General features: G+C 37.5%; 1 protein-coding gene across 7 annotated transcripts in view; it reads right to left on the reverse strand.

Annotated features, from left to right (window-relative positions):
- The window catches only part of rbms3 (RNA binding motif, single stranded interacting protein), a 296873-nt gene that overhangs the window by 197716 nt on the left and 84227 nt on the right, over positions 1-14930 (reverse strand). For all 7 annotated transcript variants that reach the window (XM_058047024.1, XM_058047023.1, XM_058047022.1 and 4 more), the window contains one exon: positions 11411-11568. In XM_058047024.1, coding sequence (XP_057903007.1) covers positions 11411-11541 — 131 coding nt within the window. In that variant the 5' untranslated portion in view covers positions 11542-11568. The remainder of the gene's footprint in view (positions 1-11410; positions 11569-14930) is intronic.

Below are 14930 nucleotides of genomic sequence, written 5' to 3' on the forward strand. Positions count from 1 at the left end.
TTTGTTTTCATAGTTTCTTGGCTTCCAGTATGTGCAAGATTGTTTTGGTCCAATCAGATTTCGACTTCTTTGTGTTGCCATGTCAATCAAAGTTACCCAGGGCCTTCAGAATCAGGAGTGCTGGCCCAATCGCTTCACAGTAACAGGCGTACAGTCATTAAAAAAAATTATAAAATAAAAAAATATCACATAAGTAGAAGGTAAATATGTTATAAAGACATTTTTCAGCAGTCAGGGCCAGCAAAACCTTCTTTGCTGGCCTAAACATTTTAAAAAGCACCGATCTACTCTTTGTTCCATGAATGTTCCGTTCATTATTTTGTTTCTTTTCATAGTTTCTTGGCTTCCAGTATGTGCAAGATTTTTTTGGTCCAGTCAGATTGACTTTTTTGTGTTTCCACGTCAATCAAAGTTACCCAGGGCCTTCAGAATCAGGAGTGCTGGCCCGATCGCTTCACAGTAACAGGCGTACAGTCATTAAAAAAATATATAAAATAAAAAAATATCACATAAGTAGAAGGTAAATATGTTATAAAGACATTTTTCGGCAGTCAGGGCCAGCAAAGCCTTCTCTGCTGGCCTAAACATTTTAAAAAGCACCAATCTACTTTTTGTTCCATGAATGTTCCGTTCATTATTTTGTTTGTTTTCATAGTTTCTTGGCTTCCAGTATGTACAAGATTTTTTTGGTCCAATCAGATTTCGACTTTTTTTGTCTTACCAGTTACCCAGGGCCTTCAGAATCAGGAGTGCTGGCCCGAAAACTCCAACACTATTACCAATGAGGTTGGGGCTGATTCGCTTCATAGTATAAGGTGTACAGTCATTTAAAAAAAATGTATAAAATTAAAAAAAAAATCACATTGGTAGAAGGTAAATCAAGACATTTTTTTGCAGTCAGGGCCATCAAAACCTTCTCTGCTGGCCTAAACATTTTAAGACGCAACAATTTACTCTTTGTTCCATGAAAGTTCAGTTCATTATTTTGTTTTTTTTTCGTACTTTCTTGGCTTCCAGTATGTGCATGTGTAAGATTTTTTTGGGGTCCAATCAGATTTCGACTTTTTTTGTGTTGCCCAGGGCCTTCAGAATCAGGAGTGCTGGCCCGATCACTCCAACACTATTACCAATGAGGTTGGGACTGATCCGCTTCACAGTAACAGACTTAGTCATTTCAGCATTTCTCCAAAAGCCCATACCGAACACTGAAATTTACTAGTGTCCTTGAACGCATCGTCAAAAAACAGCACAGTACTTAATTAAGCTACTGTTCCGACACAATAAAAGTAAACACACATGTTGCCGTTTATGAACTGCTCCCAACGATATTGTAGTGTAGAGGTTTGAAGTATTTGCACGATGTGCGATACCACTGAAGGCTGATATCGCATATCACGATATATGACATATTTAGAAGACACAAATCAATCTAATAAATATGACCAATAATAGCATGGGGCTATGCTTTGCAGGCAGGCCCATAAAAAGCTATTTAAACATTAAAAAAAAAGGATTTAGCATCAGTTGTTGCAGAAATGCGGTAGACTGGTTTTCCGATTCCCACAAGCATAGTAAATTAAAGTCACACTTTACACACACACACATTCTGTGTGGAAGAAGCAGTGGTGCATCCCGGCACATATTTCACCAGTGGGGGATAATTGTGCCATTTCTCAACGAGTGGCGGGCTCTATTTGACTCTATTTACTGCATGCTGCGGTGGGGTGGGTGGCATCTATGAACTGATGAGCTCCGAGAGGGAAAACTACCCGTTCGCACAAATTCTGCATAAGTACAAACAACACACACACACAACAATCAGTGGATTGTCACTCTTCAGTAGATAAACAGGCCATATTGATAATAGGGATTCGTATTCTCTAGTGCAACACAACAGGAAATATGTGCAATGTTTGTTCACACCGAGACGCACATGAGAATGAGTACGCAACATGGAACATGTTTCCTTGATCAGGGAGCATGCCGGCATTGCAGTGGTTCTGTATTTGTCCAGCTGACATATTAGGTATTTATAATGGTAATGGTTTGATTTCATTTGAACATGCATCAGATTACAATTGAATGCATCACATAATCAGTTCACAGTTCCACATGTCCAAAAGGAGTAGGAAGAAGCAAAGCTTATTAAATCCTACCACCTCCATCTGGTACTTTTACAGTCAGTAACTGTTACATTTGTTCACTTCCTGCTTTCCTAATATAATTAAAATTTGTTTTTTTGACAAATATTACAATGAAAATAGTTTTTTTAAATTAAAATTAAAATAGTTTTTTTTATTAAAATTAAAATAGTTCTTTTTTTAATTAAAATTAAAATAGTTTTTTTAATTAAAATTAAAATAGTTTTTTTAATTAAAATTAAAATAGTTTTTTTTAATTAAAATTAAAATAGTTTTTTTAAATTAAAATAGTTTTTTTTAAATTAAAATATTTTTTTAAAATTAAAATTGTTTTTTTTTAATTAAAATTAAAATTAAAATAGGATAAAAATAAAAATTAAAAATAAACAAACAAAAAAAACTTAAACTATATTAGGAAAGCAGGAAGTGAACAAATGTAACAGTTACTGATTGTAAAAGTACCAGATGGAGGGGTAGGATTTAATAAGCTTTGCTTCTTCCTACTCCTTTTAGACAAAATTAAAAAAATTAAAATTTTGTCAAAAATAGACATTTTTATGGGCGCAATACATGTTCTATAAAGGAAGTTGTCAATCTCAGAATGAATGGATGGATGGATGGATACATATAGGTGAAAGCTCGATGTGCATGAATGTAGCGGCGTGCGGCTGGAGACAACCCTCCTGGCAACTCCTTGGCCTCAGTGCCAAGCAGGCCTGAGGGAAGCTTTGATGTGACAGAGGCGCTCCGTGTGAAGCGCAGGTTTAACGCTGTGATGCTGTAGCAGGGATGCAGGGCCTATCTCCGCTAATCCTATCCTATCACTCTCCCGGCCGCTTATCTCGGACTCTGCTGGCCCACGGCCCGTCCCCCCCTCCTCATCCATCTCCCCCCCCTCCGCCATGTCTTGCTTTGGCTTCTCTGTCTCGGTCCCATTATATCTGTAACATGTCCTGTATTATCTTTCATGTCTGCCATTTTATCCAGTGGCAACCCCAGGCCATATTAGATCAGCACCAAGATGACGCTCATTTGCTTGACGGCCGTCTGAATGTTTCCAAACGGATTTTGAGCTTAAAGTTCCCACATTATGGAATGCCAGACTCCATTACTGCACAAAGAAGAAAGTATATTCCATTTCTACCAGAAGGATTGAAAGTTAGGTTAGGGTGTCAGACTGTTTTTAAGGTAACGCTAATGTCCGTCTATACATGGGGCATCAGTCTTAGTATGGAAGCCTAGAATTCCAAGTGTTTGGGCACCTCTTCTGATAACCGAGGTGTTCCCGGATCACCTCGTACTTCGGTACGTGACAAATATTACAATTAAAATTAAAATTATGTTTTTTTTAATAAAATTAAAATTATGTTTTTTTAATAAAATTAAAATTATGATTTTTTAATAAAATTAAAATTATGTATTTTTAATAAAATTAAAATTAAAAATATGTTTTTTTAATAAAATTAAAATTATGTTTTTTTATTAAAATTAAAATAATGTTTTTATTAAAATTAAAATTATGTTTTTTATTAAAATTAAAATGAAAATTAATTAAATTTTTCAGATTGAGTTGTGAGGGTGGATGACGTAATCGCAGCTTGAAGAAACTCCTTCTCCAGCCTGACGACCAGTTTAAAGGCTTGTTAAAAATAAACAAACAAAAAAAATTTAACTATTTTCCAGATTGAGTTGTGAGGGTGGATGACGTAATCGCAGCTTGAAGAAACCTGCCTGACGACCAGTTTAAAGGCTACCCCGTGATCAGAATACATATCTGTTGACTAATCATATTACATTATCATTCATCAGTGGTGAGTATCTAATTAGGGCTTTGTATCATGTGAAATTAAAATTAAAATTAAAATTAAAATTAAAATTAAAATTAAAATTAAAATTAAAATTAAAATTAAAATTAAAATTAAAATTAAAATTAAAATTAAAATTAAAATTAAAATTAAAACATTAAAAAAAATTAAAACATTAACAAAAATTTAAAACATTTAAAAAAAAAATATTTATAAATAATTTTCATTTTAATCACGTACCAAAATACGAGGTGATATGAGCATCCAATGACATAATGGGTAAGTGTCAATATAGTGATATATATAGCACATCATGACTGGTTCAAGACTCTTCATCCTTGTATTTAGCAAACATCAACTGCTTGTATTGTTTCTTGAATTGGCTCATCGTTGTGCATTGTTTGAGGTCCTTACTCAATCCATTCCATAGTTTGATTCCACATACTGAAATGCAATATGATCCGTGATCTAATGTTTATGCCATCCCTACTTCTCAATCCCCCTGCAGATCAAATCCCAAGTAGTATCTGGAGACGGATATGCCATTGTGTTTTTCATCTACCCGTGCTAAGTTTTGTAGAAACCCATTGCTGTTTTTCATCACAGGATGTAATTAGGCTCTCAAAATGCCAATTTCAGCCAACTAAAGTGCAATCACCAAAAGAACAAAATCGCAAAAGGTCGCATACAATAGAAAATAATAAAAGGTCATGTTCAATCTACTGCGTAGCCTATTACACTGTCAACAACTATTTGTTGTGAATTTTAGAGTTCCGCAAACGTTCCTGATAGAGAAATCACACACTCCTAGCCTCAGCGACGCCAGTAAAGAAAACCTAGATTGGATCACCTCCCACAGGAACGGCAGACCAAGACCTCATAAAAGCTGTAACACACAGTCCGAGTCCCTCACATAAAACTTGAGCACACATACACCAGCAGGCTTATTTAGATCCATTGGGTGTTTAGTGTACTGAAGAAGGGGTCAATATCATTAATGGGGGGGGGGGGGGGGGGGGGCAAGGATTGTAAAACCCAGGCCTAAAAACATGTCCACTTGCATAATCCTTTCTTGGTCATATTTCCAGAAATGTCCTGGCTCGGCGTCACCGATTATACAGGAATGCTTTGGAGATGGGAACATGCTGTCCAGTATATTTGGTCATGCTCCCAGCGGACGTGTCATAAGTCAAGCAATAATTCTTCTTATTGACACAGACCATAATATGTTCTGGGACGCAGGTCAACCTCCAGTTTGTCCACATTGTGAGGTAATAACGGGAATGTCTGTTCAAATTGGTACCATCGTAAGAATAAGATTATATTATTCCTAATTGTAACACAAATATAAAAGTATATATAATAAGAAGATTTAATGACACTGGCACCATATTAATTTGGGGCAGTATTCTTCTTCTTTCTCTGTGGGCTTTTTTCTCCGATCCATCCTGGTCACTCCCAATGAGAGCCTCAGCATCCTCATCTCCGACATGTCCCAACCATCTCAGTCTGGCCTCTCTGACTTTATCTCCAAGGCCTCTAACATGAAATGTACCTATGATCCTATCCATCCCGGTCACTCCCAATGAGAAAATCAGCATCCTCATCTCTGACATGTCCCAACCATCTCAGTCTGGCCTCTCTGACTGTATCTCCAAGGCATATAACATGAAATGTACCTATGATCCTATCCATCCCGGTCACTCCCAAAGAGAACCTCAGCATCCTCATCTCTGACATGTCCCAACCATCTCGGTCTAGCCTTTCTGACTTTATCTCCAAGGCCTATAACATAAAATGTACCTATGATCCTATCCATCCTGGTCACTCCCAAAGAGAACCTCAGCATCCTCATGTCTGACATGTCCCAACCATCTCGGTCTGGCCTCTCTGACTTTATCTCCAAGGCCTCTAACATGAAATGTACCTATGATCCTATCCATCCTGGTCACTCCCAAAGAGAACCTCAGCATCCTCATCTCTGACATGTCCCAACCATCTCACAGTCTGGCCTCTCTGACTTTATCTCCAAGGCCTCTAACATAAAATGTACCTATGATCCTATCCATCCTGGTCACTCCCAGTGAGAACCTCAGCATCCTCATCTCTGACATGTCCCAACCATCTCAGTCTGGCCTCTCTGACTTTATCTCCAAGGCGTCTATATGTGCCCTCTGATTGGCTGTACCCTGGATCTCGCTCGAAGACGGCTGGGATAGGCTCCAGCATTTTCCATGGTAGAAAACGAATGAATGAATATTAATGTTTCTCAGTTAGCGTTCGATTTTTCACTGGTTTGCCTCGCTGTCATGCAGTGGAACCTCCGAGTACTTCATCCTCATTTCCCCATCCTCATCCATCTTTCCGAGTATGTATATTTCCTGTCAAAGTGCCCCCAAGGTTGCCCGAGGTGCACTGTGCCAGTAAAAATTCAATGCCACCGAAGCTAATTAGCCATACAGTGTTCCGATGGCAAACGGGTGGAAGAAATTCCACTAAAAGGTCAAATTCCGATGTCGGTAATACCCCCCGTCTAACAGACTATATAGCCCCATGCTGTCAGCTGTACCGTGTTCGACATAAACGCTGACTAAAAATGGCTCTGTGGTTTTAGGATATTAAACAAAATTCTATTTTATTAGCTGGCTAAGCTGTTTTTCTTATCAGTACCATGAGCTTGTCTGCCCTTTTGAGAAAATGTGTGTGTGTGTGTGTGTGTGTGTGTGTGTGTGTGTACATCATTGTGAGGGAAGCCGATTGTTCAGCTCAGATTTGTCGCATCAGTGAAAAGTAGACCTTGCACACCAGGTTCGCAACAATCTGGCACTATCGCATGCGTACCAATGCCGTGACACCGATTCATTCTTGACACCACGACATGTTGTTGCTTCGGAGGGTGTTGCGCACCGTCTAAAAAAAAAAAAAAAAATGCCCGAAAGGCATTTAAACTGTGGTTGGGGGACCCCTCTGTGTCATTTTTCACTGCCAAAATCCTGGCACATTTTCATTAACCTCCCAAAGTTCACCCTTCCTGCTCGGAAGTAAAGACCTAAATTATGCATTAAAGGCACCACGTATAATCCAAATATCTACTTTAGTTACTTCATGTTGGCTACTGTTGCTGGGTTTCACAAGACGTGAAATCAGAGTAAAAATACGGCGTAGCGGCACCGTTCTTAAATTCAATGAATGAAATCATTCAAATATATATTTTCGAAAATGTTGTTACCAAGAGTCCGTCATAATGGAGGGGAAAAAAAAAAACTTAAAAATGTGAAATGCAACCAAATGTGCTTACAAGTGAGGCTTGCTAGCTTTTAGCAGTAGGTTTGTCTTATGGTAATGGTTTAATTTCATTTGAGCATGCATCAGATTACAATTGAATGCATCCCATAATCAGTTCACAGTTCCACATGTCCAAAAGGAGTAGGAAGAAGCAAAGCTTATTAAATCCTACCCCTCCATCTGGTACTTTTACAATCAGTAACTGTTACATTTGTTCACTTCCTGCTTTCCTAATATAATTTAAGTTTTTTTTATTTTCTAATTTTAATTTTATTCCTAATTTTAAATTTTATCCTATTTTAATCCTAATTTTAATTTATATTTGTATCCTAATTTAATCCTAATTTAATTTTAAATTTCAATTTTAATCCCAATCCCAATTTTAATTTCAATTTTAATCCCAATTTCAATTTTAATCCCAATTTCAATTTTAATCCCAATTTAATCCCAATTTCAATTTTAAACCCAATTTCAATTTTAATTTTAATCCCAATTTTAATTTTAATCCCAATTTTAATCCCAATTTTAATCCCAATTTCAATTTTAATCCCAATTTTAATTTTAATCCCAATTTTAATTTTAATCCCAATTTTAATTTTAATCCCAATTTAATCCCAATTTTAATTTTAATCCCAATTTAATCCCAATTTCAATTTTAAACCCAATTTCAATTTTAATTTTAATCCCAATTTTAATTTTAATCCCAATTTTAATCCCAATTTTAATCCCAATTTCAATTTTAATCCCAATTTTAATTTTAATCCCAATTTTAATTTTAATCCCAATTTAATCCCAATTTTAATTTTAATCCCAATTTAATCCCAATTTCAATTTTAAACCCAATTTCAATTTTAATTTTAATCCCAATTTTAATTTTAATCCCAATTTTAATCCCAATTTTAATCCCAATTTTAATCCCAATTTCAATTTTAATCCCAATCCCAATTTTAATCCCAATTTTAATCCCAATTGTAATTTAAATTTTTTGTCACGTACTAAAGTATATATGAGCATCCAATGACATAATGGGTACCATAGTAAGTGTCAATATAGTGATATATATAGCACATCATGACTGGTTCAAGACTCTTCATCCTTGTATTTAGCAAACATCAACTGCTTGTATTGTAAGGACTTAGTATGATCTCTGTTATGAATTGCTTCCTTATTGTAAGGCAAGTGTTTTTAAGAGTCCACAAAACCGACTAAATTCCCACAATGTTTGGAATTACTCAAACAGTTGTGGCGGAACGAGCAATTAAACAGATTCGGTCTGTGCTTAATGGTCGTTTTATTCTGCTGGATAGAGTTTCAGTCTGATATATTAGGGCTAAAAAAACAAGCCAAAGGAATGGAGAGTGGATTTTCTTGAGTGTACAGCCAAATAGTAAGAGGCCCTCCTACTTCGCTGGCTATGATTGGGTGGATAAACCGATAGAGCAGCTGCTTCTGTGAGAAAAAAAAAGTCCTCAGCCTAACCAGCCAGGTTGAGGCACTGGTCCAAACCAAAGCTCAGCGTTAATCCGGTCCAAACCAAAGATCTTTTGATGCCAAAAGGTAAACTCGGCGAGCGAAGCTCCAAAAACTCTGCAGGGTAAACAAGCCTTCCAAGCCATTAAACCAAACAGTGATTAAGTTATTTTTTAATCTTATTTGCAGTCCTGTTTGAGGAATGCAAACATGGATTTAATCAGGTTGTTAGACAAAATGTTCAAAGGTAGACAGTGCTTGATTTTTTTTTTTTTTGACACAGATGCAAAGCACATGGAACACCGCATACGACCTCCCTAAACACGGTCATTACTACTTCCCGTTTGCCTCCTCCCAAATATCCCTTTCCTTCTCTTTGAGGTATGGAACAAAAATAAAAAAGGATAAAAATTTAAATTAAAATTAAAAAAAAAACTTAAATGAGGAAAGCAGGAAGTGAACAAATGTAACAGTTACTGATTGTAAAAGTACCAAATGGAGGGGTAGGATTTGCTACTCCTTTTGGACATGTGGACATGTTACCAATTAACATAGCATGTTTTTGGAATGTGGGAGTACAAATAAAAATTAAGAAAAAATAAAAATAGCAAAAATAAAAATAAAATTAAAAAAGTAAAAAAATTTTAAAAATGAAACAAAACAAAAAAACAAAACAAAAACAGATGCAAAGCACATGGAACACCGCATACGACCTCCCTAAACACGGTCATTACTACTTCCTGTTTGCCTCTTCCCAAATATCCCTTTCCTTCTCTTTGAGGTATGTAACAAAAATAAAAAAGGATAAAAATAAAATAAAAAATAAAAAAAAAAACTTAAATTATATGAGGAAAGCAGGAAGTGAACAAATGTAACAGTTACTGATTGTAAAAGTACCAGATAGAGGGGTAGGATTTAATAAGCTTTGCTTCTTCCTACTCCTTTTGGACATGTGGACATGTTACCAATTAACATAGCATGTTTTTGGAATGTGGGAGTACAAATAAAAATTAATAAAAAATAAAAATAGCAAAAATAAAAATAAAATTAAAAAAGTAAAAAATTTTAAAAAATGAAACAAAACAAAAAAAACAAACAAAAACAGATGCAAAGCACATGGAACACCGCATACGACCTCCCTAAACACGGTCATTACTACTTCCCATTTGCCTCCTCCCAAATATCCCTTTTCCTTCTCCTCACCCGATTCCCGATCCACAGCTGTGCCCCTCAATCACAATGGCTTCCATTGCTCCGTGGCAGCGCCTGATCAAAAAGCACCAGACGAGCCAAATCAAGGGCTAATCACCACCAATTGCCCAGATAACCTGTCCCATGTGTGTGTTGGCTTGCATGATGGTTGGACAAGGAATGCATGAAGTATGCTAAGCGGACGGAGACCGGGAGGGAATGAAGCAAGGGTTTGACCCTGAGACCGCCTGTTTTTTTTTTTTTTTATGTTTCCGAGGCCTGTCTACTCAACAGAGTCAGATTATTCCTAATGACTCTCAAAGGTCCGATGTTGACACTTGCTGCCTGGTAATCACAGCTGCCTTGTTCTGTTTAAACACAAACTGACAAGGGCTAAAAAAAAAAAAAAAAAAAAAAGTGAAAGCAAAAGGTATGCCGGGATAGACTCGGAGTTCTTGGCACGACCGAACACACACAATGGAATTGTTGGCAAGAAAACGGTTTTATTGTATGCAACATCCCTGCTTAATGATTCCTGTGTAACATGCACTGTGGGAATTTGTGGGATAATGAAAAGGAAATAGTTGTGACTGACTAGCGAGGAGTCGTTGGGCCACTCGGCAGCAAAAAAGTCCTTTGGTGGTAATGGTTTTATTTCATTTGAACATGCATCAGATTACAATTGAATGCATCCCATAATCAGTTCACAGTTCCACATGTCCAAAAGGAGTAGGAAGAAGCAAAGCTTATTAAATCCTACCCCTCCATCTGGTACTTTTACAATCAGTAACTGTTACATTTGTTCACTTCCTGCTTTCCTGATGTAGTTGATGTAAAAAAAAAAACAACTTAAATTATATGAGGAAAGCAGGAAGTGAACAAATATAACAGTTACTTATTGTAAAAGTACCAAATGGAGGAGTAGGATTTGCTACACCTTTTGGACATGTAGACATGTGGACATGTTACCAATTAACATAGCATGTTTTTTGGAATGTGGGAGTACAAATAAAAATAAATAAAAAAATAAAAATAGTAAAAGTAAAAATAAAATTAAAAAGTAAAAAAATTTTAAATTTTTAAAAAATATAAAAAAAAAAACTTTAACTATATTAGGAAAGCAGGAAGTGAACAAATGTAACAGTTACTGATTGTAAAAGTACCAGATGGAGGAGTAGGATTTAATAAGCTTTGCTTCTTCCTACTCCTTTTGGACATGTGGAACTGTGAACTGATTATGGGATGCATTCAATTGTAATCAGATGCATGTTCAAATGAAATAAAACCATTACCATTACCATATTGGTAATGTTTTTCCGCCAATTTTAAGAATAGCGTTTTTGGAGTTTCATACTTTGCACTTTCTTATATGGATGTTTGTGCCACATAGAAATGTGCAGCTTTCGAAATTGTGTTAAAAGTACATGTTGATCACACATCAGTAAGCAAGCCAATATCGAGCATCTCCACCGTGAGGTGGAGAAGTGTATAAACACTGGAAGTGTACAAAGTACTCACGGTTGGCAGAGCTTGATGAGGTCCTGGTCCGTAGTCCCAGGTGGCAGGCCTCGGATGTACAAGTTGGTCTTACTCAGCTGCTCCACCCCTCCCTGGTTGCAGCTGTTCGTGCTGGGGCTGGGAGGAGCCATGGGGTGAGGGGGTGGAGCATAGGGCTGCTGCAAATAGAAGAAGGGAAATATTTTAATGTTGTAACTCTAAAAAGTAATTGTGTTACTTTCCATTCAAATTTGATTAAATAAGATCTGCTTCTGTCTACTCCTTTTCATGTTTTTTTGAATGATTTGTACAAAACTATTCAAGTGATGTTTTCAAGGTTTCCACTCCATATTGAAATACTGGCTTATTTCTCCTCACGACTCATCGCCTAAAAACCAATTCCATTCTATTCTGCCGGCTTTTTCTGGTATTAGGGGACTTAACAGTGAAAGCACGTATCGTTCTGCAGTTTATTTTCCCACTGACCAGCAGTGGGTGCTGTTGAGAGGTCCACCGAAAGCATTCACAAGCCATCAGTCGGGTTTCCAAAAAAATTTATTAAATAAGATCTGCTTCTGCCTACTCCTTTTCATGGTTTTTCAATTATTTTTATTATTTGGAATTATTTGTAAAAAAAAAATTTCAAGTGTTGTGTGGCGTAACTGTAACTGGCGGGACTGACTTCCTGTTTCCATGTATTACCAAACTAATAGGCGTTTTTCTGTTATTAGGGGACTTAACAGTGAAAGCACGTATCGTTCTGCAGTTTCTTTTCCCACTGACCAGCAGCGGGTGCTGTTGAGAGGTCCACCGTAAGCATTCACAAGCCATCAGTCGGGTTTCCAAAAAAAATTGATTAAATAAGATCTGCTTTTGCCGACTCCTTTTCATGGTTTTTGAATTATTTTTATTATTTGGAATTATTTGGAATTATTTTTATAAAACTATTCAAGTGTTGTGTGGCGTAACTGTAACTGGCGGGACTGACTTCCTGTTTCCATGTATTACCAAACTAATAGGCTTTTTTTCTGTTATTAGGGGACTTAACAGTGAAAGCACGTATCGTTCTGCAGTTTCTTTTCCCACTGACCAGCAGCAGGTGCTGTTGAGAGGTTCACAAGCCATTATCACAAGTCAGTTTCCAAAAATTTTGATTAAATAAGATCTGCTTCTGCCTACTCCTTTTCATGGTTTTTGAATTATTTGTATTATTTTGAATTATTATTATTAACCATTCAAGTGATGTTTTCAAGGTTTCCACTCCATATTGAAATACTATATTATGATGGGGCCATACAAAGCAAGAACGGGAGGTCACATGACTGAATATTACCTCCAGTTAACCAAGTCAACCCCCCCACTGAGAAAACCACACTAACCCCATCCGGTGGCTGAAAAACACAGAGATAAACTCACACACCATTAGCCCTCCATTCCTCCCCACATGTTAACAGTAGTCGCTGGAGCATGCTTGATTTGATGTGCTATTTTAAGCATGTGTGTGTGTGTGATGCCAGCGTGTCGCCTCCAAGTCCTCAGACAAAGTACCGGGGGGGGGGGGGGGGGGGGGGGGGGGGGGGGGGGTGCAGCGAGCGTGAAGAGAGAGCCATGTCTATCAATGGATGGCCAATTACCATGCTGGGCTAAGTGGAACTAATGGCCAGCCACTCACAGTTCTGGACACAACATTTTGTTTTGTGTCCCTCAACACAAACCTTGCAATGTCCTACATTATCAGTGACATGGAGTGGGTTAGTACACACAGAATTAGCGTCACTTGGTGGGGAAATAACCCACAATGGAGCCAAGAAAACTGCATTTTGATCAAAAGGTGACAAAAAACTGGTAAATTTGACATATAACTCATAGCAAAACATGCAGGTGGCGTTCATGTTGATCTTTGTCACTCGCATCTTAAATGTTTATTTCTATGGTTTTGAATTATTTGTATAAAACTATTCAAGTGTTGTGTGGCGTAACTGTAACTGGCGTAACTGACTTCCTGTTTCCATGTATTAGCAAACTAATAGGCTTTTTCTGTTATTAGGGGGCTTAACAGTGAAAGCACGTATAGTTTTGCAGTTTTTTTTTTCCCACTAACCAGCAGCGGGTGCTGTTGAGAGGTTCACAAGCCATTTTCACAAGTCAGTTTCCAAAAATTTTGATTAAATAAGATGTGCTTCTGCCTACTCCTTTTCATTGTTTTTGAATTATTATAATAAAATTATTGAAGTGTTGTGTGGCATAACTGGCGTAACAGTGAACCTCTGATAACATCACAGAGATACAACGGAACTGACTTCCTGTTTCCATGTATTAGCAAACTAATAGGCTTTTTCTGGTATTAGGGGACTTAACAGTGAAAGCACGTATTGGTCTGCAGTTTCTTTTCCCACTGACCACAAGTGGGTGCTGTTGAGAGGTCCGCCGAAAGCGCTCACTAGCCATCAGTGCACAGTCGGGTTTCCAAAAAAATTTATTAAATAAGATCTGCTTCTACCTACTCTTTTCCTACCCCTTTACATAGTTTTTGAATTATTTGTATAAAACTATTGAAGTGATGTGTGGCGTAACTGTTAGTAAAGAACTACAGTCAACTTCTGATGACATCACAGATATACAATGGAACTTACTTCCTGTTTCCATGTATTAGCAAACTAATGGGCTTTTTCTGGTATTTAGGGACTTAACAGTGAAAGCACGTATTGTTCTGCAGTTTCTTTTCCCACTGATTGAGAGGTTTGCCGAAAGCGTTCACAAGCCATCAGTGCACAGTCGGGTTTCCAAAAATTTTGATTAAATAAGATCTGATTCTGCCTACTCCTTTTCATGGTTTTTGAATTATTTGTACAAAAATATTGAAGTGTTTTGTGGTGTAACTGTTAGTAAAGAACTACAGTCAACCACTGATGACATCACAGAACTGACTTCCTGTTTCCATGTATTAGCAAATTAATGGGCTTTTTTGCGCAACAGAGTTTTCCGGTATTAGGGGACTTAACAGTGAAAGCACGTATCGTTCTGCAGTTTCTTTTCCCCACTGACCAGCAGCGGGTGCTGTTGAGCGGTCCGCCTAAAGCGCGCACAGTCGAGTTTCCAAAAAATTGTATTAAATAAGATCTGCTTCTGCCTACTCCTTTTCATCCATGTAGCCGTACGTGCGTCGCATAGCTAATATTATACAGCATGCTATTCGGCAGGAACATATTTGCACACAAAGTGCAACCTCTGCACAAAGTTGCTGCCAGGGCTGAAAGTTAATTGAAAGCGTTTCCCTTCTTTCTCACGCTTTCTTTGTTTTCGCCCCACTAATAAGCTCGACCCTCGTCCTCCTCCTCCTCCTTTTCCTCTTCCTCCCCGGGCTCCAGCCTTGGCTTGCATCCCGGGCTTTGGAATTCATGTGTCCCCGCCCTATCGATTTGCTTAAATTTTTTTTTTTAAGGTCAGAAGCTGAAATCTTACACAATGAGGCACTGGGAGGTCAAGTCCAGTCCATTACTTACATTGCTGGGTGAGCGGCAAAGGGCAAGGTTATCAAAGG

Source organism: Doryrhamphus excisus, chromosome 14, assembly GCF_030265055.1.
Source record: "Doryrhamphus excisus isolate RoL2022-K1 chromosome 14, RoL_Dexc_1.0, whole genome shotgun sequence".
Taxonomy (NCBI): domain Eukaryota; kingdom Metazoa; phylum Chordata; class Actinopteri; order Syngnathiformes; family Syngnathidae; genus Doryrhamphus; species Doryrhamphus excisus.